This window comes from Engystomops pustulosus, chromosome 2 (assembly GCF_040894005.1).
Source record: "Engystomops pustulosus chromosome 2, aEngPut4.maternal, whole genome shotgun sequence".
Taxonomy (NCBI): Eukaryota; Metazoa; Chordata; class Amphibia; order Anura; family Leptodactylidae; genus Engystomops; species Engystomops pustulosus.
Genome location: NC_092412.1, coordinates 176,155,986 through 176,183,370, shown reverse-complemented (window position 1 = coordinate 176,183,370; position 27,385 = coordinate 176,155,986). Strand labels below are relative to the sequence as shown.

Genomic DNA, 27,385 nt, shown 5'->3' with positions numbered 1-27,385 from the left:
TTTTTTTTTCTGGCCACTAATAATGTGTATTTAATTAATTAATGGAGGCTGGGAAGGGGGGTATATATTAATTAATGGACCCTGGGGGGGGGGTTATATATTAATTAATGGACCCTGGGGGAGGGTATATATTAATTTAATGTACCCTGGGAGTATATATTAATTAATGAAGCCTCAAGGAGGTATATATTAATTAATGGACCCTGGGGGGGTTATATATTAATTAATGGACCCTGGGAGTATATATTAATTAATGAAGCCTCAAGGAGGTATATATTAATTAATGGACCCTGTGGGGGTTATATATTAATTAATGGACCCTGGGGTATATATTAATTAATGAAGCCTCAAGGGGGTATATATTAATTAATGGACCCTGGGGGGGTTATATATTAATTAATGGACCCTGGGGTATATATTAATTAATGAAGCCTCAAGGGGGTATATATTAATTAATGGACCCTGGGGGGGTTATATATTAATTAATGGACCCTGGGGTATATATTAATTAATGAAGCCTCAAGGGGGTATATATTAATTAATGGACCCTGTGGGGGGGGGGTATATTAATAAATGGAGCCTGGGGGGTATATATTAATTTATGGACCCTGTGGGTATATATTAATTTATGGACCCTGTGGGTATATATTAATTAATGAAGCCTCAAGGGGGTATATATTAATTAATGGACCCTGGGGGGGGTATATATTAATTAATGGACCCGGGGGGGGGGGGTATATATTAATTAATGGACCCGGGGGGGGGGTATATATTAATTAATGGACCCGGGGGGGGGGGGGGGTATATATTAATTAAGGAACCCGGGGAGGGGGGTATATATTAATTAAGGAACCCTGGGGAGGGGGGGTTATATATTAATGAATGGACCCTGGGGGGTATATATTAATTAATGGACCCTGCGGGGGGGGGGGGGGGTTATATATTAATTAATGGACCCTGGGGGGGGTATATATTAATTAATGGACTCTGGGGGTATATATTAATTAATGAAGCCTCAAAGATGTATATATTAATTAAGGGACCCTGGGGGGGGGGGTTATATATTAATTCATGGACCCTGGGGGGTATATATTAATTAATGAAGCCTCAAGGGGGTATATATATTAATTAATGAAGCCTCAAGGGGGTATATATTACTCAATGGACCCTGGGGGGGGGGTATATATTAATTAATGGAGCCCGGGGGGTATATATTAATGAATTGAACCTGGGGGGTATATATACTCATTGATTAATGGAGCCCGGGGGTGTATATTAATCAATTAATGGAGCCTGCGGGGTGTATATTAATTAATGGAGCTTGGGGGGTGTATATTAATTAATGGAGCCTGGAGGGCTTTATATACTTAATTAATGAAGCCTGGGGTGCTGTATACTAATGGACCCTGGGGGGGGCTGTATATACGTAATTAATGGACCAGGGGGCTGTATATACGTAATTAATGGACCAGGGGCTGTATATACGTAATTAATGGACCAGGGGCTGTATATACGTAATTAATGGAGCCTGGTTGCTGTATATACTTAATTAATGGAGCCGTGGGGGATGTAGGGGTGTTGTATATCAATATTTGTATATTAAAATTCCGCGTTTTTAATGCCACCACATTTCACTGCTTAGGGGCCCACTGAGGCTCTTTCGCCCAGGGGCCCACTGAAACCTGGAGCCGGCCCTGGTTACCTGGGTTCTTCTAATCATTATTGGAGTTAGGAATTATTGAGTTATAGTTTCAACTGTAGATCGTTTGATTGTTTTCTTTTACATTTTTCCTAGGTTGTTCTGGTAGCAGATGTGTCAGGAGGGAGCACTGGAGGTCGTATTTTTAGATCATCTGATTTTGCAAAGACTTTTGTGCAGACAGATTTACCCTTTCACCCTTTGAGGCCTATATCATACAATCCTGACAATCCGTACTGCCTGATGCTCATCAGCATTCATGTGAGTTATTTTGTTTTCTATGCAAAATATGTAGATTAAAAATATAAAGGCAGTCCCCGACTTAAGAACACCCAAATTAAAAAAGAAGCTGCAATTATCAACTGCAAGGTGTCTGCAGTGAAGCTTTATTGTTAATTCTTGTTGCCTTGTCAATGCAAATTTTTAAAATCCAACTGTGATGGGGACAAAAAAAAATTGTCTGGAGTTACATTTACAAAATATACCAGTTCCAACTTACATGCAACTTCAACTTAAGAAAAAACCTATAGACTGTCCTAATAAGGGTGATTGTTACCTCTAGGGGATGATGGGACATCTTTCCACTGAATCCTGCTACTCCAGTGTTGCAAAAAAAGATGTTTATTAAAATATGTAAATTAGCCTGGGGCTAATTTTTTTTAAATGGTTTATCTATTTTCTACTTTTGCTAGAGGGGGGACAGAAAAGGGAAGAATTAGGGAAAATAGATAATTTTAGTAACATCCACTATAGTTATTCAGTCATTGGAGTATGTTATTCACATGTTGATAGGGTGTATCCTATCTAAAGCTACATGCACACTGCCGTTGCCCGCCGCACCGTAGCACGGCGGGCACACGGCAGCGCGCGGGAGGAGGAGGAGGCGGTGGTGAGCGCCGCTCACCCCCGCCCCTCTCCATAGGAACATATGGCGCACGGCGCCGTAACACGGGAAAAGATAGGGCTAGGGAGCTGTACAGTACCGTGATCCCATAGAAGTGTATTGGGGACGTATATCGGCTGTATGTGTGTGAATGTAGCCTTACAGGAGGTAGGCAGGGGAAAGGATCACATGATAATAAGAGTGATGGAAAAAAAATGTCCCCCAGAACAAACGACTTAACATAACATAACCTATAAGAATTCCATAGTAATTAATCATTATGCCTCATATGATTTTAACTGCATTATGCCAGTTTCTGACAGATCAGCAGCTCCTTTTATTTCTTATGAAATGTCTTTCCAGTGGCCCCTGATTTCTATATTCTTTATTCAAGATTGTAGAAAGAAAGCACAATTGTACATTACACAGTACAAAATCAGTAGCGAAAGTCCAGGGTTTACAGCGTAGCCCAAGTGCTCGGTCGCGACGATTGAGAGAGAACAGAGCAGTCCATGTCTTGAGTTACGGTCTACACAAAGTAATTTAAATGTACTCTGATACGGCTAAAAGAACTGGCACCTAGACGGGGTAAGCATGTGTTGTAGAGAAGATGGGTTTACCATCGGTAACCTCAACATAAAAAACACACAAATCATACCAGGTAAAGGGTAGAAGGTTGGTAATGGGCAACAAGCTCAATGGAAGGGGGATATCAAACGGGGAAAGATGAGCTCTGAGCGGATATAAGTGGACAGCACATCACCACCTTTAGTCAAAAGTAGCGTAGGCTGGGGACTGTTTGAAGTCAATTCAAGGTCCTAACATCACAAGGTTGTTCTCACCAGGACGGTTCCCATCTTTGTTGAGTTTCACTATTGTCTGAAGGTGTAGCAGCTCCCTGAAGAGGTCAGTGATGAAGGGGATCCGAGAGTAGAGAAAGTAGTAAAACCATGGGATCATTGGCGAGGGCATGACCAGTCAAGGTCCTGATCAGTGTGGTACCAGCAGCCTTCACTTTCAGCACTCGGAAAGGCAGGTTGGGTAGATGGTGTGTAATCTTGCAGTGACGCAGTACCTCCTAGATAAGATTTTAATATTAGTTTCTTGGGCTTTGCATGAAATTGCCTTTGTCAAATTCCTGCTCCTATGCCTTCACATATTGCATCTCACATTCAGCTCAAATGTCTAGGTAAAGAGAGTATATGGCTAAGATTGGTCTAGGTGTAGGGTAGGGGAGGCGATGCACAAAAGGAATTAAGTGGGATTTACATGTGGAGTAGTAGTGTGATGGCTGTGCGTAGTCCCACCTTGTTTGGTCAGAATTGGGTAAAGCAGCTAGCGCAGATTCATGGGGTACAAGGGCAGAGGCTTGCAGGAGCAATGGTTTTTTTTATTTCTCTCCTTTTAAAGGAAACCTACCATTTGCTTTTATGCATTCTGAACTAAACTTGCCTTGAGACTGTCGTAGCTACACTGATGCAGAAATCTATCTTGTTTAATCCCTGAACTGAGTGGTTTTGTTAAAAAAAACGATACAATTATGATGAGGCTCTGTCACTCCTGTGGCTATTCTGGGACTTCTCCTCTTACCCTAATTTTGCACTTCTTCAGAGAATGCTGTATTCACTGTGTTGTCCCTGACAGGCAGAAGTACTTATACACAGCAGCTAGGGCAGGGGTCCGGAACCTTTTTGGCTGAGAGAGCCATGAAGCCACATATTTTAAAATGTTATTCTGTAAGAGCCGTACCATATGCACATGCCCCCCAGTAGATGGGTAGTCCCAGCGTCACGGGTGCCCCTGCGATCTACGCATTGGATCGCAGGCACACCAGTGCCCCTATCCGTGGCGGTGCCCCTTTCCAAGCTCCCTCACCTCTCTACGTTCCTGCTCCCGCGCTGGCACTCGCAGATTTGATGAGCCAGTGCGCTGCTGCTTCTCGCTGCTTACGTCCCCGGTTCCTATGAAGACCGGCAGCTCTCAGCATTCCCAAGTGTTGACCTCCCGTTGTGACCCTGGACCTGTTCCTTATTCTGCTCCTTCGCTGACCTTGACCGTCTACCTGTCCCTGACCATGAGACTGCCTAGTGATCCTGTACCTCGACTTTGGCTGCCACCGTGGATAAGTCGCACCTGTGGAACGACGGTGGTACCACGCTGCACCAAGACCATCCTGCTTTGCGGCGGGCTCTGGTGAAGACTGGTTGCCACTTAGAGTCCGGTCCCAGGTGTCTGCTTACATCATCATCATCATCATCTGCAGTGGTCCAGGGGGTTCACTACACCAAATCCTGACACCCACCACATGCCTCCCAGTAGACAGGTAGCTACAGCACATACTCCCTGTAAATAGGTAGCCACAGCACATGCTTCCCAGGAGATAGGTAGCCACAGCACATACCCCTAAGTAGATAGGCAGTCACAGCAAAAAAAAAGAATATTCACTTACTCCCTGCAGAGAAAAAGGTTTGTCCTATGGGGACAATACCACCCATTTGTCACATAAAATTTAACTTTTATTACTAATTATCTTAAAAAGTAAAGGGATGGATCAGAGATCATTTGACTATACGTGAAATTTAAAACTAACAAACAGTCGTGCTCAGCGGATGGAGCATATAGGGCAAATGGCAATAGGGTCTAGGTAGAGGTCTATATATGAACCATCCGGGTCCTCAGTTTGTTTCTCAGCTGGGTAGTCTCACTCCAGTGTGACTCTCAAACCTCCAATATGTAAGCTATGGTACGGCACATTCAAAGCCCAACACTACTCCTATTACATAGCCTCAACCAGCTAAGGGGCAGAGGGGAAGGGGGAGTAAAATTCCTATATCTTGCCCTGATGCTTAATCTCCAATCATTCCATCACATACAAGCATATAACTTATGCAGTCGCTAGATTGCGAGGCGCTTAACACACTGCGGAATCTAAAAAGTACAAAACAGCCCCCCCGAACATGTTTCGCCACTACACGTGGCGTCCTCAGGGGTACCGGGGCTATAGTGATCAGTCTAAGACACACAGCAGCCATCACTATTTATTAAAGATCTGTCTGAGAGCCAGATGCAGCCAACAAAAGAGCCATATCTGGCTCCCGAGCCATAGGTTCCCTACCCCTGAGCTAGGGGATGGTGCAGTGATTGAGTCATCTAGCTCAGGTTGATTAGTCCTGTCCAGACAGTTCAGGAAACTCCATGAAACACTGCAGCCAGTGTGCACCCAGCTTTCCAAAGGTCCTGCATTTTATTGTTGTTTTTGAGCAAAACCATTTGGATAATGGATTAAACAAGATATGTTTCTGCATAAGTATAGCTACAGCATTCTCAGGGTATGTTTGGTTCCCAATGCATAAAAACAAATGGTAGATTTCCTTTAAAGAAAAACAACAAATACTACACATATGCTTTCTGAAAGATGACACCCGGTACATTGTGAAAACGCCCTGGATGATAACATGATAAAATGTTCCTTCCTCCACATCCTTGTTCTCGGGTTTACTCCATCTCCCTTAGAGATCCCCCAAACCAGAATGCAAACATTTTCATGCTGGTCATCAACCACACGTGAGTGTAACTAAAGCTTTGAAGTGAATTGTCAGGATTTCTACATTAGCTCTGACTTCATAAGAACCGATGCACAGATCCCATTCCTATTAAGAATGTCCCAATAAAATCACATTTTGACACTGCCGCAGGTGTGGTTGTTAATGAACATTTTCATGTAAAATTTCTACATCTAGTACCTATTTCTGTTAGAGTGCAACAGGTATTACTCAAGAATAACCTTGGCAATAAAACTAACTTTGCTTCTTATTCACGCAGTACGAACTGTGGATTTCCAAAGACTTTGGAGAAACGTGGACGATGATACATAAATCTGTGTGTTCATCCAAATGGTAAACCGATTACAAAGAGGCAACAATTGTCCTTTGCTTTTAGAAATGCTTGTTAAACTGCTGTGATTTTGTTTTAGGGGACCCAGGAACATGATTTTACTCACAGCAACAACGTCTAATGAAACGTGTTGTAAGTAGGGTTCAATGGGAGTGGCTTTTTGTTATTTGCTTGTATCATCTGATATTTTGCTTTTGTAACTGTGTTTGACCAATTAAAGCGGACTGGTCTGGATTGGCCTCCTCATTAACCATGAAAAGGACATCAGATTTTGGTAAAACATTCAAGGTGCTAAAGGAACATGTCCATTCTTTTGGCTTATGGGGTCAATTTCTACTGGCATCTGTGATGGAAGAGGTAAGATTGCTGCAAACATATGCATTAGTCACCAGTAAATGAAATTACTGTGAATTATATTTGTCTATTCATTTTGATTGATACCTTTCTTTGTGCTAGTAGCAGCAGGACTTTGAAAAAATTACTTTTATTTCAGGAGCTGGAATTTAGTCATTTAAATTTCTCCACAGCTCCTCCCTCTGCTGTAATATCTAACAGGATGCCTGCTACTGCTCTTATTCATAGCATAGGGAAGGGGCTGGGCTTTGCTTTGCTCATGAAAGAGATCTTGCATAGGAATGCGGTAAATAAATATACAATGCTGGGATATGAATGCATTTTAATCTATTCTCCTTCTAATAACAACATACACAAATGTATGGTTTCCGTATATAGTCTTGTGTAAGCAGAGTTTTTCAGCACAAAAAAATGTGCTGAAAAACCCCACCCTGGCTTAAACGGAAGTCTATAAAAAAAAAAAAACTTAATACCTTCCACCTGGCACTCCCGATGCTCGGCATGGCTCCCTGATGCTCCGTGTGACTCCCCGCTGCTCCTCTTCTTTCTTCTCTCTGCTGTATAATCTTGCACAGGCGCTTCCATGTGCTCTTCCGGCTGGTGCACGCTAAGATGCGGTTATGTCATAGTGTGCATGGATGGGCCTGGCTGGCTAGATATTACAAGGGGCTGTCACCAATGCATTTCCCACCCTCTTCCTATACTCAGTCAATAGGTTTTCACAGTTTTTGGTAGTAAAATTGGGTACCTTGGCTTTTACTAAAGACTGCTTTTCCTCTGGTCGGCTTATTCTCGAATATATAAAGTACATAACTCTAATGGGCTGCTACCTAACAGTCTGCAGCTTTGTATGGTCAAAACTGCTGGTAGACTCCTCTTTATTGTTGTTACGATTGTATTATTTAAGGGCACTGCATTTATGAAAGGGAATTATAACATTTTGTTTTCAATGTGTTTAATGATATTGTAGGACAGAGTTAAGAGAAGAATCCATGTATCTCGGGACCAAGGAGACACATGGAACGTTGCTCAGCTCCCGTCTGTTACACATGAGCAGTTTTACTCTGTATTGGCAGCCAGTGATGACATGGTGTTTATACATGTGGATGATGAAGGAGGTGGGTATATGCAGCTTTGTATGATCAAAACTGTTAAAGTCGCTGTAACTTTGCAAAATGCAGTGAGTGTTGGGTAGCCAACATAATGGTTTGAGTACACAGATCTCCAGGGCTTGCTACCCACCAGCTTTGTGCTGTCGAAACTCCTGGCACCAGCCGTCGTGTACGTACGCTTGGGTTAAAAACTACTAAATCCATGTGGTTGATTACCTTTAAAGACAAAACTTCTGACCCACAAACAGACTAACATTTTATTTACAATTTAATTTATCCAATTACTTTTGAGCCCCTGAAATGAAGGGATTGTGTTTAAAAAAAATTCTTTATTCCTCACATTTTTATGCAGTCATTTTGTTCAATCCACTGAATGAAAGCTGAAATGCTGAACTTCAACTGCATCTGAATTATTTTATTCACAATTCATTGAGGTAATGGACAGAAGCAAAAGTAGAAAAATGTTGTCACTGTCCATAAAGATGATATAGCACTTTAGTTTTCATATACAGGCGGTCCCCTAATTAAGAACACCTGATTTACATACGACCCCTAGTTACAAACGGACCTCTGGATGTTGGTAATTTACTGTACTTTGGTTGTTCTAGGCTACAATAAACAGCTATAGCAGTTATCAATGGTGTCTGTAATGAAGATTTATTGTTAATCCTGGTTCTTATGACAACCCAACATTTTTAAAATCCAATTGTCACAGAGACCAAAAAAAAGTTTGCCTGGGGTTACAATAATAAAGTATACAGTTCCGACTTACATACAAACTCGACTTGAGAACAAACCTATAGAACCTATCTTGTACATAACCCTGGGACTGCCTGTACTGTGACAACAAAGGCTCATTAATAGTGTACAACCTTAATGGATAATTTTATACAGTTGTTTAGAATAAAAGCTATAATTTATCTTTTTTTTTTTTTAATAATCTTCTGTAGACACGGGATGTGGAACCATTTACACATCTGACGATCGAGGTATTGTTTATTCTAAATCTCTGGAGAGACATCTGTACACAAAGACGGGAGGCGAGACAGATTTCACTAATGTAACATCCCTGCGTGGTGTTTATATTACCAGTGTGCTCTCTGAAGGTTCGAAGTCTATCAAGTTTACATGTTTGCCGGTCAATGTTTTTTGTGTATAAGTATAATGGATTCCATAATTGACTTTTCTAGACAACTCCATCTATTCTGTTACCACGTTTGATCAAGGAGGGGAATGGAGCCGCCTCAATAAGCCTGAAAATGCAGACTGTGACTCAACGGCTAAAGATAAGGCAAAGGTAGGTTCTGATTTAGTTAGGATTTCCTTTATTCTGTTCCTATTGTAGAAGCCAGAAAATTACAGCCCTGATGGGAGCGGATTCCTCAAATGCTGGATTGATCATGACGGACTCAATTGACTAAAAAGACTCTGCAGTATTTTAGTAAATGTGGGCAAAACTGCATTATGTGTAGTTACCTTTGAAGTGTGCAGGGTGCGACAGGTTTGGGATTTTTGGCGCACTTTCTTCATTAATCTGGCGCTCCCTGCACTGTCCCGACAGAGTGCATCACCTTTTTTTTTTTTTTTTTTGGTGCACCTTTAACAAGGAGCGTGCAACACAATTCTCCCGGACTGCAATTCTGTGTAGCCGCGACACAAAAGTGTCCTGTGCGACACTTATGTGGCACAGTCACTTCTTAAATATATGTGCAAGCAGTTTGCACTGAAAATAACATTCAAAGTCTGACAGAAAACTGGTGTAAGCACCTTAGTAAATGCACTCTTTTTTTTTTTTTTTTCCTCATGGTGTTGAGCATTTTAATAGTTAAAAAAGCCCTGCAATTTTGCCCTTTTTTACAGAATTATTGCTGGTTATGTAAAGTTCAATTTATTGTTGTATTTGGTGGTTTTCTACATACATGAGGGATACTGTTTTGATTAGCTTACTATATGAAACTTTGTAATGTACCGTCCTTGGTGGTCCCAGTGTTGGCAAGTTATCCCTTATTCTGTGGATAGGGAGTAACTTGTTGTGACTGGACAAACCCTTTATTTGTAGCTGTGTTTTTATATTAAATGTATGTCAGAAATCCAATTTAGGAGTAAACTCTCATATGCATTTTGAATCATTGAAATATACACATAGGGAACACAACTGTATACAATCATGTATTCTAGCATGGAAATGTTTGTGCACTAGCATGCACTTATAAACCAACAGTAATGCAGTAAGTATATGTAACACAATTATACATATACTTACCTTCTCTCCTATGGTCTGTCAGGGAGGTCTTCACTTTACAGACATCCAGTACTTGCAGCAATGGTCGGGTTCAGGACTTGGTAGCACTTCTGACAGCAGAGAAAGCACACACAGGATCATAGCTTCCGGCTTTCCACATGCTGCTCAGTCTCCAAGCAGTTTCACCTCCCCCACCTCTTCTCTGATCGTCTCCGACAGCTGAAGGATGCTGAGCTTTTGGGGATGTTGCCCATCCTCATCTAAACGTATTGCTGTCCCAAGACACCTCATCATCAGCAATCCAGGAAGCAGAATGGAGCAGGGCAATGGGCAGGTAGGAGCCTAGTCAGACAGCACTGATGCCTGCAGGAAGCTCACAACACATTCCTATTAAGGCAACCTAACGCAACTGAACTTCTGCTACGGAGACTACTTCTGCCTTCTCTACCTCCACCACGGCTGCCACCCTTAGGGCTCTGCCATTTGCCGCCTGAGGCGTAGTGTTTTATGACAGATGTGGCCCTGCTTACTGCACTGTTAAAACCTGCTAGAATTTTACTGCAGAAATGCTTGAAATCTGAAAAACATTTGTTTTCTGATGCAGCACTTCCCTGTGTCCATGTCTCTCCTTCTCGGCCCATCCCTTCTCCTCTGTTCATAGATCTAATAACCCAAATAAAACTTTGACGTAGTTTTAATAGCGCACATACAGTGGCAAAAGCCAGAAGCAGGATATATGTGACATACACACATGGAATAAGAGGCCTTACCTGGGATCCCCTAAAAGTTGCACAAGGGTTTCTAATCATAGGGCAAAGCAGGAAAAAGCCCTTTACATGCCACGTTCATGATGTGTTGTAGTTAATGTTTTTGTGAACTGCACCCACTATTACATTAATGCTAATTGATGCTTGCTTTTATGTTAGATGTCAGGAATAACTGTGCTTGGTAATGACACTTGGCTGCAATTTCCTTTTATTTAAATTAATTTTTTTTTGTCTGTGCCACAGTGTAGTTTGCATATACATGCCCAGTACAGCATGTCACAGAATCTTGCAGTCCCACTACCACCAATGTCTGAGCCAAATGCTATAGGGATAGTTATTGCTCACGGTAAGTACCTTTTACAAAAACAAATAATTTAGCCTTTCAACAAACTTTGCATAAATTGATAGTACAAGTGACTATAAGAAAGCTTAATAAAGAGTCAATTGAATTGAGAATATAACACCCCTCCCCCCTTCAAACCTAGGGCAGATTCACATTGGCATGTGTGTTGCATGTCCATTGCATGTGGTCTCTGTTTCTGCATCCGCAAAAAAAAAAATGAAGGTTTAACATTGGTTACAAAACACAACACCTGATTTCGCTGCCTCATTAGTTTAAAAAAAAAAACAAAAAAAACCCTGTCAACAGTTTTTGTTTTTTTGCGGACCTTTACACTTCTATTGACTTTCATGATCCGCCTCCATGAGAAAAAAAAACACTGCACTGCCAAAATGTGAGGTGGTCTTATCCGAGGAAGCATAAATGACTACATTTTATGAGAAATTATCTTCGCACAGGAAATTTTTTTTTTTTTAATTAACATCCAATTGAAGAAATGTTTACAAATGGCAAATTAATTTAATTAAAAGTGAATGCCCAGATGCGAAGACCCCTTTAATGATTTCTGTTGGGAAAATCTGTTTCAAAAGTTATGTGAACATACCCTTAGAAAGAGGACCTATAGAGTGGAAATCTGCTGTACATAAAATATATATGCCTTCAGTAGTATCCAGAATTGCTATAGCTCCTTAAATACACTGCACTGTATTGAGTAAGATTATTGGATAGGTAAGGTATACCCTAAATGTTTTGCTTTGGGTTTTAAAATCCCTTTTATTACCTTGTCACAGGCAGTGTCGGAGATGCTGTGTCTGTCGCTAGACCGAGTGTGTACCTCTCAGATGATGGTGGTTATTCGTGGACCCGGGTGCTGGATGGTCCTCACCATTATGCAATTTTGGATTCTGGAGGACTTATTGTGGCAATACAACAAAGCTATGATATGCCTGTCAACACCATCAAGTAAGAACAAATGGTTTTAACTGTTTTGATTCAATATGTAAATTAGAAAGTACATAAGAGATTATTGTAATATGTTTTAAATCTATACATGTAACCTTCTATATTGTTGGCCCCTAGATGTCCACAGAAGAAACTAGGAATAAAAGTGTACTTTCAGTTACGTAAATTTGTTTCAAAACAGGATGTGTCTGATTCCCCCTTTCAAAACAAACAGAATGATGCCTATATTGTTTTGCTTACGTTTTACTTTTCAATGTTATGGCATGTTTTCTGTTCTAAAGCTACTTGTAAAAAATCTTCCTCAGCACCTCCACATTGACACCATAGATACAGTATCCATATCTTTGTACAGAAGGAGCTTCAAAGCAGATAATCGGCACAGGATGAGGAGAAAAAAAAAATCAGACTGGTGCTCTGATAAATTACATGGGGGAGTATAGCAAATGAATTGGTGCTTACAAATAATGACAAAATAATAGTTGTACAATGTGACAAGATGTATTTATTTCTGGGGAAAAAAAAATTATGGTAGAGACACTTTAGGTTACATCCTTTTTATCTATAGGTTGTCCAGCTCTAATGAGTAGCTGGAATGCTACATGTAATGTATACCCGGTTTCCCCTAAAATACAACATTCACCACCACTGCTCCTTCCTCCATGGAAATTAGACCTAGTACAATTTTATTCATTTATTTTATTTTTTTTCCACATTTAGAAATGTAAGGCCTCCCATGAAAATAAGATCTAGCGGCAGTCCTTGCTACAGCTACCCCCACATCATATATTTGCATTCATAGATTTGCAAAAAGTTGTGACATGGGAGAAGAATTCATGGGATAAAATTGTTGATGCCTTTCCATGGCGGCGTGTCAGAAGAAGATTTTGGGACATCGGGTCCTGCAAGTGCCGGTGTTGGGCTGTGATATCACAGCCCAGACTCGACACGAACACCCGGGAAAACTCAGATCCCGGGTGTTTAACCCGTTACAGCCTGCGGTCAAGCATGACCACGACGTGTAAGTTTGTCCCTGTGGAAACATCCCAATTCCCGCCCCACCCCGGTGAGCTTAGCGGGGGATCGGATCCCTCTTGTCCAGGGCCGGTTCTAGACAAAGTGGGGCCCTGGGCAAAACTAAAAGTGGGGCCCCAAAATAAAAGTATTTTATGACCAGTCACGGTCAGCAAGAGGCGCCCTTTAGTATGGTAAAACAAACTGTAATTTAGGAGAATTTTATAGGAGATAGATAGCTGATAGGGAGATTGATGGGCAGCACGGTGGCTCAGTGGTTAGCACTACAGCCTTGCAGCGCTGGTCAACATCTGCGTGGGTTTCCTCCGGGTCCTCCGGTTTCCTCCCACACTCCAAAAAATTACTGGTAGGCTGATTAGACTTGTGAGGCCCATTGGGAAGAGGGACCGATATTTTCTGAAAGCAGACACTTGCCCCATTTTCAAAATAGCATCAAAGAGTTTATAGACATAGGCGCCTTCATGCAACTTTGATTCGAAATGAAACATTTTACAAAAAAATACTTAAAATTTGACTTTGATGGCAAAAAATGTGCTCCAAACAGAAACTATTTACCTTCACATCTCCTAAATGTAATAGATAGACATGTGTAGAGTTCACAAATGTCCCATATTCATATGTTCACATAAATAAATAAATCCACATAATCACTAAAACTGTAATAACTGGATATCATCTTTTCAGCTAGAAAATTCACACAAATCCATCATTGTATGTTCCTTACATAATGGTCACCCAAATAAATAACTATATATCCATAAACCAAGCTATTGAGATAATAAAGTCATGTTTAGATGTGCGCCATTGTATTAGTTGCACAATAACAGAACCCTCCGCGCTTCATAAGAATGAGAGTGAAAACATCATAACATAGGTGTAATAATGGAGGATGGTGTGAAATAAAAACTTTATTCCAGGACATGTGGGTGTTTTTGGTGTTACATATAACTTTATGGACATGTTCTGGGTTTGAATGTTCATTGTATCAGTCAATTTTCCCAACAACAAAAAAACTATCACAAAATCAAAGGGAATAAGAGAGAAAGTGTGTTCTTAGATAGTTTTGCATAGAGAATGGTTAAAAACATTAATATTAGTTGATATTATCCCTTCTCAAAATGTAGTAACATATAAAGTGAATATTTGCATTATCTGTGAGGTGCAGCAGCTCCTGTGTCCAGCAAATGCTCCCTGCAGCCTGATGGCTAAGAATCTGGATTTGGGTGGTTTAATTTCAGGGGGCTGTATCTCTGGCTCTGTGACACGTAGAACCTTACTTCTTTTTTCCTATGAAAGAAGAGTCTCCTCTTTTATATGAATCTAAATTTGTGTTTCTAAGTTTTAAGAAAATGGAGATAATAACTGTTGAACTGCCGTTGGGAGTGATTTTTATATATAAAAATGGCACCTAATATTCTCACTTTAAACCTGAATATCTCTGGATCCATAGCACCTAGAAACAGGCCCTGCTCCTGTCACAGCCTCTGGGTCTGGTGAGTGACCCAAGACTTCCGGCTCCTCTTCACATCGGGTTCCTCCTCCTGGCAGGACTCGGCTGTAAGTAACTGAGCTTGCGCAGCATGCTCAATTACTTGCAAACTACACTGCAATACAAGTGTAACAAGCGATTGGATGAATGCTCGTTCAAGCAAAGTAAAAAAAAAAAAAAAAAAAAAAAAAACACGAAAAACTTCCCATAATATACCATTTTTCATGAAATACCATCACACAAAATGTTCTAAAAAGAGCTCAAAAAACTTTAATATGATACGACTGAAAAGAACTCTTCTCAAAAAATTAACCGTTAACCAGATCTGTCAACAGAAAAATACAGAAGTTATGTTTATCCACAGGAAGTAAACTTTTCAGTTCACAAACAATCAATTATTTGCTGGAATTTCCATTTAATATACTGCTCAAAAAAAAAAATCCCACAGGTGGATGACAAACTTCCTACACTCTGCACTTGAGATCACTTACTCGCATTCATTGAAGCAGTACACAATTTGCCCTGTAAAAAAAATCTATTATTTCAGGAAAAGTAACAACATATTAAAAGCGTTTTAAAATGGTAAGGGATTGATTCCTTATTGTTGGGGTTTTTCAGCAATCATGAAAATCGATGTCTGTAAGATTCCCCAGAAACCATATTGCTTAGCCACTGCTCTTTATCTATCTTTCTTACACATGCATTTGCAAAGGAACTTTTTTTTTCCTTGTTCACAAATGCCTACATTTTAACATATAGCATGACCAAATCTGTTTAATTCCTCCAGGTTTTCAACAGATGAAGGCCAATGTTGGCTCTCCTATAACTTCACTAAAAACCCTCTGATGTTCACTGGTTTGGCCTCGGAGCCAGGTGCCCGTTCTCTAAATGTGACTGTTTGGGGCTATGAGCCTGGCTTATTACATCGCATATGGATGTCCTATACGATAGACTTTGCTGCTCTTCTCAGCCAAAGCTGTAAGTCTAAATAATATGTGTATTGTCAATGGTCAAGCAGAAATTTAGAAATGTCTCTACTGATCTATGGAAGTTCTATTTTACTGATATTTTGTGGGTTCCTATTTGATACAACATTCCAGCAACTGGTTTATTTGTGATCGATAACATTTACATCATTTTTGATAAGAAGTGGTGAGAGATTGGACATGTCTCATCTTTCCCCGTGTTATGGCACTGTGTATCTCTACATGGAGGGGAGGAGTCAACCTTCCTCCTCTCCATCGATCTGGATAAATGTTCGCTCGACTACGGCACGGCAGACATTCGTTCGTGTAAATGTGCCCTTAGTCAGAAGATCCAGGGTCGTAGACCAGGGACAACCAAAATTGTATACACCAGAACTGATAGGTTGGAATTATCTGAGAAATGCTGTATTTTTGTTAATAGAGAATGTGTTATTTTTTTTGTTGTCCTGAGTACATTTAAGAAACTTTTCTTTGTGGGAATACCCCTTTTAAGGTCCTGTCACTGAAGTGTTACAGGTAATTGTGGCATGGTCGCATTTCTATGACTACGTTTTGGAGTTGTTTACTAGTAAAATTACTGGTTTGCATCATATCTTGAGTGTCATGCCTTGTCTTGTTTTCTAATGGTTACCTGTGCTTGGGGCTGACCATCAGCAAGGATCAACAATAAATCGTGGGGGAAAGACCCCCGGAAGGCATGTTAAATGCCTCAGTCGCGCTGAAAGAGCAGGGACTGTTTGAACACCGCTCGGTGGAAGGAGACTTTTGAAAGCCGTGACGTAGAGCTGTTAGAGGACCAATGAGAGAAATGCACCTGCAAAGCATTGTGGGACCTGTGGTAAACCTGCCTCTTTCTGTGCTGTGCATTCGTCTCAAGGCCCCTGCCAGTTTTGTTCTTGTGTAGCTCAGAATAGAGGCTGAAGAAGCATCAAGAAAAATGGCATTTTTATTCAAGAAACCATTATGAACCATTTGTAAATATTTAAGCTAGTGTAGGTGCTTTGTAAAGTAAGTGGGATCATGGCATAGCCCCTGTTGTTTACAATATTCTTATCTTTCCAAGAATTTTTACATTCGTTATATGTTTTGTGTTTTTGCCTTTTTTTTTTTAGGTGAAGATAAGGATTATATCACATGGTTGGCACACTCTACAGACCCAGGAGCCACATCTGATGGTTGTGTCTTGGGTTATAAAGAACATTATCAACGCCTTCGGAAACTGTCAATGTGCCAGAATGGCAGGGATTTTCTAGTGAGCCGGGAATCGGTGAACTGTGTATGCACTTTGGATGACTATATGTGGTAATGTCAACAATCCACTAATATCTCCATATGCTGGCATTTTGTGTTTTTTGCCTGATGAAGATCAAAAACATGATGATGATGATGGATGAATGATTATGACTATGCTTTCTATTGTAGTGACTTTGGATATTTTCGTAAGGAAAATGAGTCGACATGTGAGGAGCAGCCTGAACTCCGGGGACATGAGCTTGATCTGTGCATAAATGGAGAAGAGGAGAAACTTAACACAAATGGGTTAGTATTATTGTGCAGAGCAGCTGCCACGATTACTTTACTTAATGGAGACTTGCAGTAAAATGTAAAACATTTGTGTACAGTACATAGAAAATGTGCAAAGTGCTTTAAATATTTTATATAGAGTATTATAGTTGTTGGTAGCCCTATTGTAGAGTGTATGATGACAATATTTTTATTCTGTCTTTTCAAAAAAAAATTCCCAAACCCCATGTTCTCACATTGCATTGCACAATTTAAGCCAGCTGTATGTGGTGTCATACCTTTACATGTGGTGTCATAAAATTACATTCTAGTAGAAAAGTGTTTCTCTCCTTCACACCATGTAGAAATGCAATTCAAAAATATGTGGGAGGGTCTTGGTAGCCACATCACTGAGAGAGATAGACCGAAACCTCTCAGTAGTGCAGTTTCATATTTTTTTTACTGTAATTATAAGTGATCATCCCCTAATGAAGTGATAAGATATTAATTGATGATTTGTTTTTGATTTACAATAAAGATCTTACTATACGTCATCTAGTAATAATAATTTTCTATGACTGCTACTATTTGTAATGCATGGCAGGCGCTGCAGTATCATCAGTATCTGATGGGTGCTGCTCATTTTCTTTTCTTCATGCACCCAAGGCAGAATAGATGGGAAAGTAATGTAAGTAAAAATAAGTTTCTTTAGGGCTCATTCACCAGACCAGGAAGCACTCTGGGCTGAAGATGAAACTCACACAATCATACAATGCTTTAAGATTGGTGGGCTCACTATGGGACTTCAAACATTCACTCTGCAAACAGATAAATGATTCAGATCTGGCTTCTCTTGAAGCATTATTATATGTGTGCAGCCTGCCAGCCTGGATATGCGTAGGAGAAAACCTGTTTCGAGTAGGGAGGCATCATAATGTAAACCTAGCAATAATTATTACTATGCTACTTGCTGACAGGTACCGTAAGATTCCTGGAGATAAATGCACTGGAGGAATTAATCCTGTTCGAGAAGAAGTGGACCTGAAAAAAAAATGTACAAATGACCTTTCTGAAAGTTCTCCAAAACCCCAGGTAATTACAATAACAACTTCTGTTCAGTACAGTACAGAAATTTTAATGATATGATGGCCTTCTGTAGTCATGTGGGTGCTTCCAGAGTGTAACTAATATTAATGGGCCATTATAATTACAGTGCATATCATCATCTGAATGCTGAGGCCTTCCCATCTACTTTTGAAGGAGGTGGGGAGTGCAAAATGTTTTACTTTTAGTTAAATAAAAATTAAAGTTACATGGTCATAGCACATTTACAGACAGTTTCTGTAATTCCTTCACTGCTGGCATCTGGTAAAGGAATATGAGGTTCCATGCTATGCATGGTTTTGTTGTCACTTATAACTTGCTTGGGGAAATGTGGGAGGTAATACCATATACTGTAAATAGTTTGATTATGAACAGCTTATTTTTTTTTTTTAATGGGATCTAAAGATGTTTCTTAGTTGTATATAAATTGGGTTATGGGGCTGCATAGATATGCAGACATGAGGCATTTGCATTTGTGTTTTAAACTGCATTAGGAGGCCCGTGTCCAAGACAAGGGGGCATCCTCTACATCCAGAGGAGAGGTGATTCTATCATTGTCATAGACAAAGATTCTTTACTGTGCGACTTTGTAACTCTCTGCCGCAGAATAATGTGTAGGCATATACTTCATTCCCATTGCATATGTTATTCTTGCCCTTAGGAAAGGCATCCAGGCCTCTCTTAAACAGGAACAAAGCATTTTGTTAGTTTGATGTTGATCCTGGGCGTTACTGCCATGAGGAAGGAATTAATCACCAACTTGGACAAATTGGCATCAACCTTGTATGTTGTTTTTTTGGGGGTTTTTTTGCCTTCCTTTGGATCAAAATTAGAATTTATAGGTTGAACTTAATAATACTGTAATATGCATATGTGTTTTTACCTAAATACACAAGTTTTGCAAGTAACATCATTAATAAATGATAATGGTTAACAATGCAAAACAAATGTTGATACTTAAAGAGAAAAAATTAGGCAAATTAACCCACAAAACTAAATATATTTTTATAAACTGCAATGCCCCTATCCCTTAATTGTCCTTCTACATGCCTGTAAACTTAAGCAATCAGCTCCTAAAGCTTTATGCAAATGCCCTGATTGATGTCCAATGAGTCAGCTGTACAGCTTATTCATAAGTGGGAGGCATAGCCACGCCCCCCCCAGTGCTTGAAGGACAGCCTGTATAATGATGTATCCATATGCTTCCTGGTGCTGGCGGCCACACCCCCTGCAGCCTGTGTATATGTGTAGGAGAGATATAACATCTCCAGGCAGCCATGTTATAGCAGAACATGTCAGGTACTTGTGTAGCTGATCACACATGTGTATAGGAGGGAGAGCATGTCATCAGATAAAGCATAGGCACTAGCAATGCTTTACTATACATTACACACAGACATGAGCAGGGGGAGGAGAGGAGAGGTTTAACAGCTGTGACATCACTGCCTCTGACCATGTGAGCAGCCTCATTTACATAATAAATAAAAGATTATTTTATAATGATTAATGGATAAATTGTCTAGATAAAGGCTGGGATGGATCCTTGTGAGCTGCTGATGACAGCTGTCCTTTAACAAACGTTTGCATTTGAGGCAAATCGGGTATTCATTTGGTGTTCACACCCAATGTTTGAAAAGCCCAATTCAAAGGCTGCAGGTAGGGGCTAGAGAAGTTTCAACTGAAATATTTGTGATTGTGATTCTGTGCTTCAAAACGCTACTTGTGAACGCATCCTGATTGATTTGCAATGCGTTTCAAAATGCATGGTCTCAACGCAGCCTCTGGGACATGGCATCAATTTTGAGGGGTTAAAAATGCTTAACAAAGCACACAATATTGCTACATTGACAGTTATTGACCTTTTTGCTATAAGACTTCTCATTAAATTTCCATTTTAAAATGAATGGACCAAGGAGTACTGACTGCCTTTTCTTATTTATTTTTCTAGGAGAACAAGCCAACAAGCTCCTCAGTCCCACTGATCCTATCTGTAGTAGTGGTGCTTCTAGTTGCTGTAGCTGCGGCAATCATGATTATAAAGAAATATGTTTGTGGCGGAAGGTAAGAGCATGTCATGATAAATCTCTTAAATATGTACATAGGTGTGATGCCCGAATAGTCATAACAGTGAATACACCCATTAAATACATATTCAGACCTTTTATAGTGTATGCACAAGATACATAAGGAATGTTTGAGTGTGGCCCCTGTTTGAGAAATTTCTATGAATCCTAGGGATGGTCATGTATGTGTAGCTTTCATCAATAACTTTTATGGGGTTCCTGAGGATAGTTTGACTATTCTTGTAACCTCCATGAAAGTGTATGTAGAGAGGTTCACATGCCTCACAACCACCACAGCATAGAAATACCAATTTCACTAGCCCTACTCAAGTGCAAACCGAGGCTGTAAAAGCACTTTACTCATTCCGCATTTCAAAACGCAGTTCAGATAGATCAGGGAGGGGCTTGGTCTTATTGCACAAATGTTTCAACTGAAACCCATGCGATCATTAATGACATGTAAACAATGCAAAACACTGGGTACTCATTATCAAGTTGAAACGCATATATGATAGAGCTGAGCCCCTCCACCTTCCAAAAAGAAAAAAAGTGTAACGTGTGTATGTGGCTTACAGTTGTTCGGATTCATGTTTATTTTATGCACTACTCTTTCTTCTATTCATTTTTTTTTACAATTTGGGCAAGATTTACGGCCTGTGTTTATAATGGGCCATCAATGGTTTGTCGTGGGGGGGGGGGGGGGCAGACACCCTACTCTTTTACCAATCAGCTGTTCATTGCCATGAAAACACAGATCACAGGGCCACACACAGTTTGTTTTTTGTCCCTTGTCCTGCAATTCTATTTGCTTTTTGCCTGGTGTTTTCACTGCAAAAATAATTCCTGGCCAAATGGTTTAACATGTGACATATTTTCAGATCAACAGGTGCATTCTCTAGAACTCTCAGCTAATTTTTTGGCAGGATACAATAGAGCCATGAACATGATAACCAATTAATTGGCCTAATAAAATAGAAAATGCACAAACATTCACTGTTTTTGATGTTGGAGATCGTGTTGGACAAATTAACCACCCATAGCTAAATATATTCTCATAAACTGCCCTTAGAAACTATTTCCCTATCCCCCTGCATTGTCTCTCAACATGCCTATAAACTTAAACATTCAGGTCCTAAAGCTGTATGCAAATGACCTCAGATGGGTCCATTGAGCCATGTTCATATTTGGCGGTCTAGCTTATTCATGAGTGTGTGGCACAGCCCCAGTGCTTGACTGACAGCCTGTATAATGATGTGACACTCCAGGTGCTGGTGCCCCCTGCAACTCCTATACACTACCTGTAGCTGATGTCTGTGTCTCTATCAGGCAGAAGATAAAGCACATGCACTAGCAATGCTTTACTATACATTACACACAGACATGAGCAGGGGGAGGGGTAATGTTCTCTCTCCATGTGCCCAGCCTCATTTACATAATAAAGAAAATATTTTTGATTAATGTATGAATTGACTAGATAAAGGCTCCTTGTGGAATCCTTGTGAGCTGCTCCAACAGGTAGTAGTGACAGAATTGATAATAGAGACATGATGACAGGTGTCCTTTAAGTCCTTTTACTTCAGTGGGTAAATTCATGTAATTTTGATTACGTTTTAAGTTGAAATTCTTTTCTTGTGCAGGTTCCTTGTACACAGATATTCTGTTCTGAGGCAGCATGCAGATACACACGGTGATGAACGCCTGGATACCAACATTGGGGAACCTGGCAGAAGAAATGGTTACCATGATGATTCTGATGAGGTAAGAAGAGGCATTTTCAAGCGGGCTTTGTTTTAAGCCTTTCAAATGCAATGTAAAATCCTTTTTATATTTGAGGTCTGTACGATCTTCCACATGGACTACTACTAATCAGGCCTAGATATTTGAAGTTACTGAGCTCAGGGATAAATATGCAGACCTACAGGTTTTACACCCAAACTATACGTAAGGATAGATCTTCTGATCTCTCGCATCGCATACAGACCTCACCTGGTGCAATTCGCCCCGAAACCCATAGTCCAACCATTTATGTCGTTCCATCCTATATTGTTGTCCATTTGAAATAAACAAGTTGTCCGATTTGAGAAGTGCGTTTTTGAATCCCGCTTTCTTTCTATCCAGCACGCCAGGAAACAAAAAAAGAGCAAGATTTCTGGTTTCGCCAGCCTAAATATCCCTGTGGGGTGAATATTCCTGCCTACCCCCATAACTCCTCCCTAAGATAGACCCCAGTGTGTGTAGAAAGAGAATCTCACACCTGGTTCATGGTGGCTTTTTCCTGTTCAAAGCCTTTTGATATGTTAATGACCAAATGGCCTCCCTACACCCTGACATCTCACCACAGAATATCAGTGACTGCGGTTAGTGTATATGGTATCCATTTACCCTATAGGAAATATATGTAATTATAGAGCAGGGTGTCCAGTTAGGAACAGTGTTCCCCTGTAACAGACGGTAAGAGATCACATGACATTTATGTGCATATATTGTAGACCGGAATGGTGGCTGATGAGGTAAAAGACTTTTCTGAACCAGGGGGGTTTACATTAAATTTTATTACAGGAAAACAGTGCAGAATTTTTATTGGATGTATTTTGGTAAATGGCCTAATGTACTGCCCACACTTACACGCACATTACAAAAACATGTGTTAAAGTTTTAAATACCGTATATACCGGCGTATAAGACGACTTTTGAAGACAGAAAAATCTTCTGTCTTCTCTGGGGTCGTCTTATACGCCGGTAATCGTCTTATACGGCGGGTCCCGGTGCATGGAGAGGGCTCACGGGCTGAGCCCTCTCCATAGCCGGTAAGTCTTTGCTGCATGTTGCAGCAAAGGCTTACCGGTAACACCCGCGATCGGTGCTAGCACCGATCGCGGGTGTTTGCACAGCGATGGCTGCCGGCAGCCTCAAAAAGCTGCCGGCAGCCTCAAAAAGGCATCGGGGCGCATACTCGCCCTCCGTTGGCCCCGATGTCCGCGCTGTGCTGTCTTCAGTCTTCCGCGCCGTCTTCTTTCTTCTGCTGGGCGCCGCCATGTCTTTCCCCGAGTCGGCGCCTAGTATGACGTCAGCAGCGGCGCGTCATACTAGGCGCCTGCCGGGGAAGATCAATGGCGGCGCCCGGCAGAAGAAAGAAGACGGCGCGGACATCGGGGGAGCATCGGGGTGAGTATATAAGTTTATTTATTTTTTTTTTAATGCTGGGCTGGGCTGTATACTACTGGGGCCTGTGCTGTATACTACTGGGGCCTGTGCTGTATACTACTGGGGCCTGTGCTGTATACTACTGGGGCCTGTGCTGTATACTACTGGGGCCTGTGCTGTATACTACTGGGGGCTGTGCTGTATACTACTGTATGCGTTGGAAAAGGGGTAGTCTTATACGGCGAATATATCTTAAACTCTATATTTTAAACAGGAAAGTAGGGGGGTCGTCTTATACACCAGGTCGTCTTATACGCCGGAATATACGGTACTTTTTAAGCCATAATTTCTCAGAACACATGCACCTTTTTTCCCTCTATTATTCAGAGCTTTTATGTATTGGAGAATGTGGACATTTCCTTTAATCTCACTGTATATGTTGTCCGATCATTAATTTTTGTATCCTAGTGACTGTTTTGAGAAGTGTCACATTTGCCTTTTTTTCTTTTCTTATTTTCTAGGATCTTTTGGAGTGATGCTGAAAAATAATTGTACCATGTACATGTTTCCAATCAGTTATTCCTGAATAGGCTTACTGACTCTACTGTTACAGTACAAATTAAGGATCCTCCATGTTCCATCCACTGCTGGGTAAACAGATGTCAGTGAAGTTGTGTTCTGCACAATAATCGCAGTAAAATACTGGGAAATGTAGAACTTGCTTGGGTTCTAAAGTTCTGGGCTTACCTTGACTTTAGCAGTGTATTATATCTTATTTTTCCTTCTCTTTTGCAACATACTTCTGTAACTGTTATTTGGTGGATAAGAAAAAAAAATTGTATAGTATATGGTGTGGTAATATCCAGCTGCTTTTATTCCAACATATTTAATGCACTAATTTCTGGCTCAGGTCACATAAAAGCCTTTATTTTCTTACAAACATGAACTGTTCTGATAAATATGCACTGTGGGGCATTAATCAATGATCACCTACATTTTTTTGAATAAATTATTTTTTTTCTTTTAGATTTTTTTGTTTGTTGAAAGCAATGCCCCTTTTTGTGGTCAGGAGTTCTATGTACAAATATAGCACTTAAAAAGTAAGCATGTGACTTTACAGAACAGCCAATTATGTAAATTACTGTGCTAATTGTTGCAAAATATACCATGTTATGTTTGTTAACGTCTTCCCATTTCGGTTTCTACAAAAGCCACAATGCTTATAAAAGCTGGATGATGTTAATAGTTACATAGTAGTCCAATGTATGAATGAAATTGTGCCAGCAGAACAACACTTATAATTTGCAGCATGTTATAGAACAGAAGAAAGCTGTGCAGATGGTCAATATACTCTTGTGGGAAGATATATTGATTTTATATATTTGCTTTTTGTTATGTTGCGAAATTAAGCAGGTGCTTTTGTCAGTGATGAGAGGACCTGTGTGGCTGTATTTATAAAGATGGCTGTTAATCACTGATGGAACCACCTCCAAGCTTTTAAGTGACAAGTTATCATAATTCTTTTCCCATAAAACTGCTCAGCTCCTCCTGCTCTTTTACATGCCATATGCAGATTGCTTTTCATGGTGACCGGTTCCCTTCAAATCCTACTTAGTTCAACTCTGATTTCACTTGTGAATAAGCTGTATAACCAGTGTTTTGGTAGAACAAGTAAAGTAAGCTGGTACATAAAACATACACACGCACACATATATAAATGAAATGAAACTTTCTCCCTTCTTTACCAGTATTTAAAATTATAATTGCATATTTATAAAATACCATTTTTTAATATTTTACATAAATACTCAAGATGAGCATTGGATGATTTTTTTTTTTCATCATTAAAGGGATTCTTTGTTTTTTTTTCTATTTACTGCCTGCACCTGTTTTATACCTGAAACAAAAAACAAACAAACAATATTTACCTGCTGAATAAGTGAGGTCAAGTCAACTGGGCTGCAGATGTTGATGTCATGTGCTGCTGACTTGTGCACGTTAACCAACATTGGGCACCATGTAGTGCAGCATTGAGGGATTCAACTGGGGAGATTTATTGGTGAGAGAATGAAATTTGAGCTCTGGTTGTCATGAGCAACTAGAAGTTTTGCTCCCAGACACTTCTGATAAATCTCCCCCTGTATGTTGGTCTTGTAAATCCTCCCAATTTATTTCTGAAACTGGACAACTCTTTTAGGACCCAGTGCTTTCTTTCATGGAAACTTTTGTCTACAACATGTCCACACATGAAGTCCAACAGTAACAAATAAATGTTTAATAACTTGTGGTTGGCACCCTTTACGGGAAAGGGTGATGTCTGCACTCTTTTGGCCTTCACTGGATTAATGGAGCTTTATAAATTTGTTAATAATACATAGCAGTGCGCACTGAACTCAACTGGGGTGGGGCTGAAGGTGGTATTTTTAAAACTTTTTATCCTGTGCACATAAAACATATTTCTAATTTGTTCATAAAGTTTCATGGTAATTTATTGCAGAATAAATACAATAAAATTTTCATTTTATTTCACTTTTACTTGTCGTCTATTAATTCCACTTCATATGCTTCAAGGCTTAACAAAAGTGAAGCACTGTAGTTTAAGAGGCATTGGTGATTTAAAGTTATTGTGGAAAACACTGTGGGGGCAGAGGTGTCGAAAAGAAACAATGTGGCTCATAGCATTGTTACTTCGGCACCTCCACCTGTGATGTGAAAAGAAGTCTTGATGTATGCACCGGACTTCTTAAGGTTTTCCAGAATGTTGCGTTGCCAAGCCCTTTAACACAATGGTATTTTGATCAGTACTTTGTATGTTGGACAGATCCTGCAGTAAAATTACTGGGAGAGAATGTAATGGAAGCATTTACACCTCTGCTGTTACTTTTGACGCACTTCTGGTTTTGACATACCAATTTAGATACAGAATACTTTTCCAAATTCTGCAATGGTAAAGTTGTAAATGTGGTTTGTGGAAATTATTTATAAAACTTGAAAAAAATATTTCGAACAAAAAAATTATAGAATTTTTAGCAATCATTTAACCTTTTCCCTTCCCTTTTTAACCATTTAATTTCAATGTGCGATTTGCACATTGTAATTAATGAGTTGGAAAATCCCCATACAGTAGTATGGCAGTATATGGTAAGATCAATCAGACAACCTAGGATTAACCCCTTCCCGATGCGCGCCGTACTAGTACGGCGCGCGCCGGGTCCCGGTGCATGGAGAGGGCTCGCGGGCCGAGCCCTCTCCATAGCCGGTAAGTCTTTGCTGCATATTGCAGCAAAGGCTTACCGGTAACACCCGCGATCGGTGCTAGCACCGATCGCGGGTGTTTTCTCCGCGATCGCCGCCGGCAATGCTGCCGGCGGCTTCAAAGAGATGGCGCCGCATGGGCGCCGCCATCTTGTCGTGGATCGCTGCTCCCCGATGACGTCACGGGGAGCGGCGATCCGTCGCCATGGTAACCTCGGGTGTTCCGAACACCCGAGGCTACCTCGTTTTAACCCATGCATTACAATGTGCTAATTGCACATTGTAATGCATGGGGAGTAAAATCCACATATACTGCCATACTGTAGTATGGCAGTATATGATAGGATCGATCAGACTACCTAGGGTTAGAGTACCCTAGGGAGTCTGAAAAATAGTAAAAGTAAAAATAAAAAAAAGTTAAAAAAAAAAAAAATTATAATAAAAAAACCTAAAAATTCAAATCACCCCCCTTTCCCTAGAACTGATATAAAAATAAATAAACAGTAAAAATCATAAACACATTAGGTATCGCCGCGTCCGAAAATGCCCGATCTA

The 27,385-nt window shown here is 40.3% G+C and overlaps 1 protein-coding gene across 3 annotated transcripts in view; it reads left to right on the top strand.

The window, feature by feature from the left end:
• The window catches only part of SORT1 (sortilin 1), a 62,827-nt gene extending 36,723 nt beyond the window's left edge, over positions 1-26,104 (top strand). For all 3 annotated transcript variants that reach the window (XM_072137372.1, XM_072137373.1, XM_072137374.1), the window contains 16 exons: positions 1,796-1,960; positions 6,405-6,478; positions 6,556-6,608; positions 6,697-6,833; positions 7,801-7,948; positions 8,893-9,048; positions 9,133-9,239; positions 11,195-11,297; positions 12,083-12,254; positions 15,563-15,753; positions 16,874-17,063; positions 17,184-17,300; positions 18,242-18,356; positions 20,317-20,429; positions 22,069-22,189; positions 24,097-26,104. In XM_072137372.1, coding sequence (XP_071993473.1) covers positions 1,796-1,960; positions 6,405-6,478; positions 6,556-6,608; positions 6,697-6,833; positions 7,801-7,948; positions 8,893-9,048; positions 9,133-9,239; positions 11,195-11,297; positions 12,083-12,254; positions 15,563-15,753; positions 16,874-17,063; positions 17,184-17,300; positions 18,242-18,356; positions 20,317-20,429; positions 22,069-22,189; positions 24,097-24,111 — 1,977 coding nt within the window. In that variant the 3' untranslated portion in view covers positions 24,112-26,104. The remainder of the gene's footprint in view (positions 1-1,795; positions 1,961-6,404; positions 6,479-6,555; positions 6,609-6,696; positions 6,834-7,800; positions 7,949-8,892; positions 9,049-9,132; positions 9,240-11,194; positions 11,298-12,082; positions 12,255-15,562; positions 15,754-16,873; positions 17,064-17,183; positions 17,301-18,241; positions 18,357-20,316; positions 20,430-22,068; positions 22,190-24,096) is intronic.
• The last annotated feature ends 1,281 nt before the right edge of the window (positions 26,105-27,385 follow it).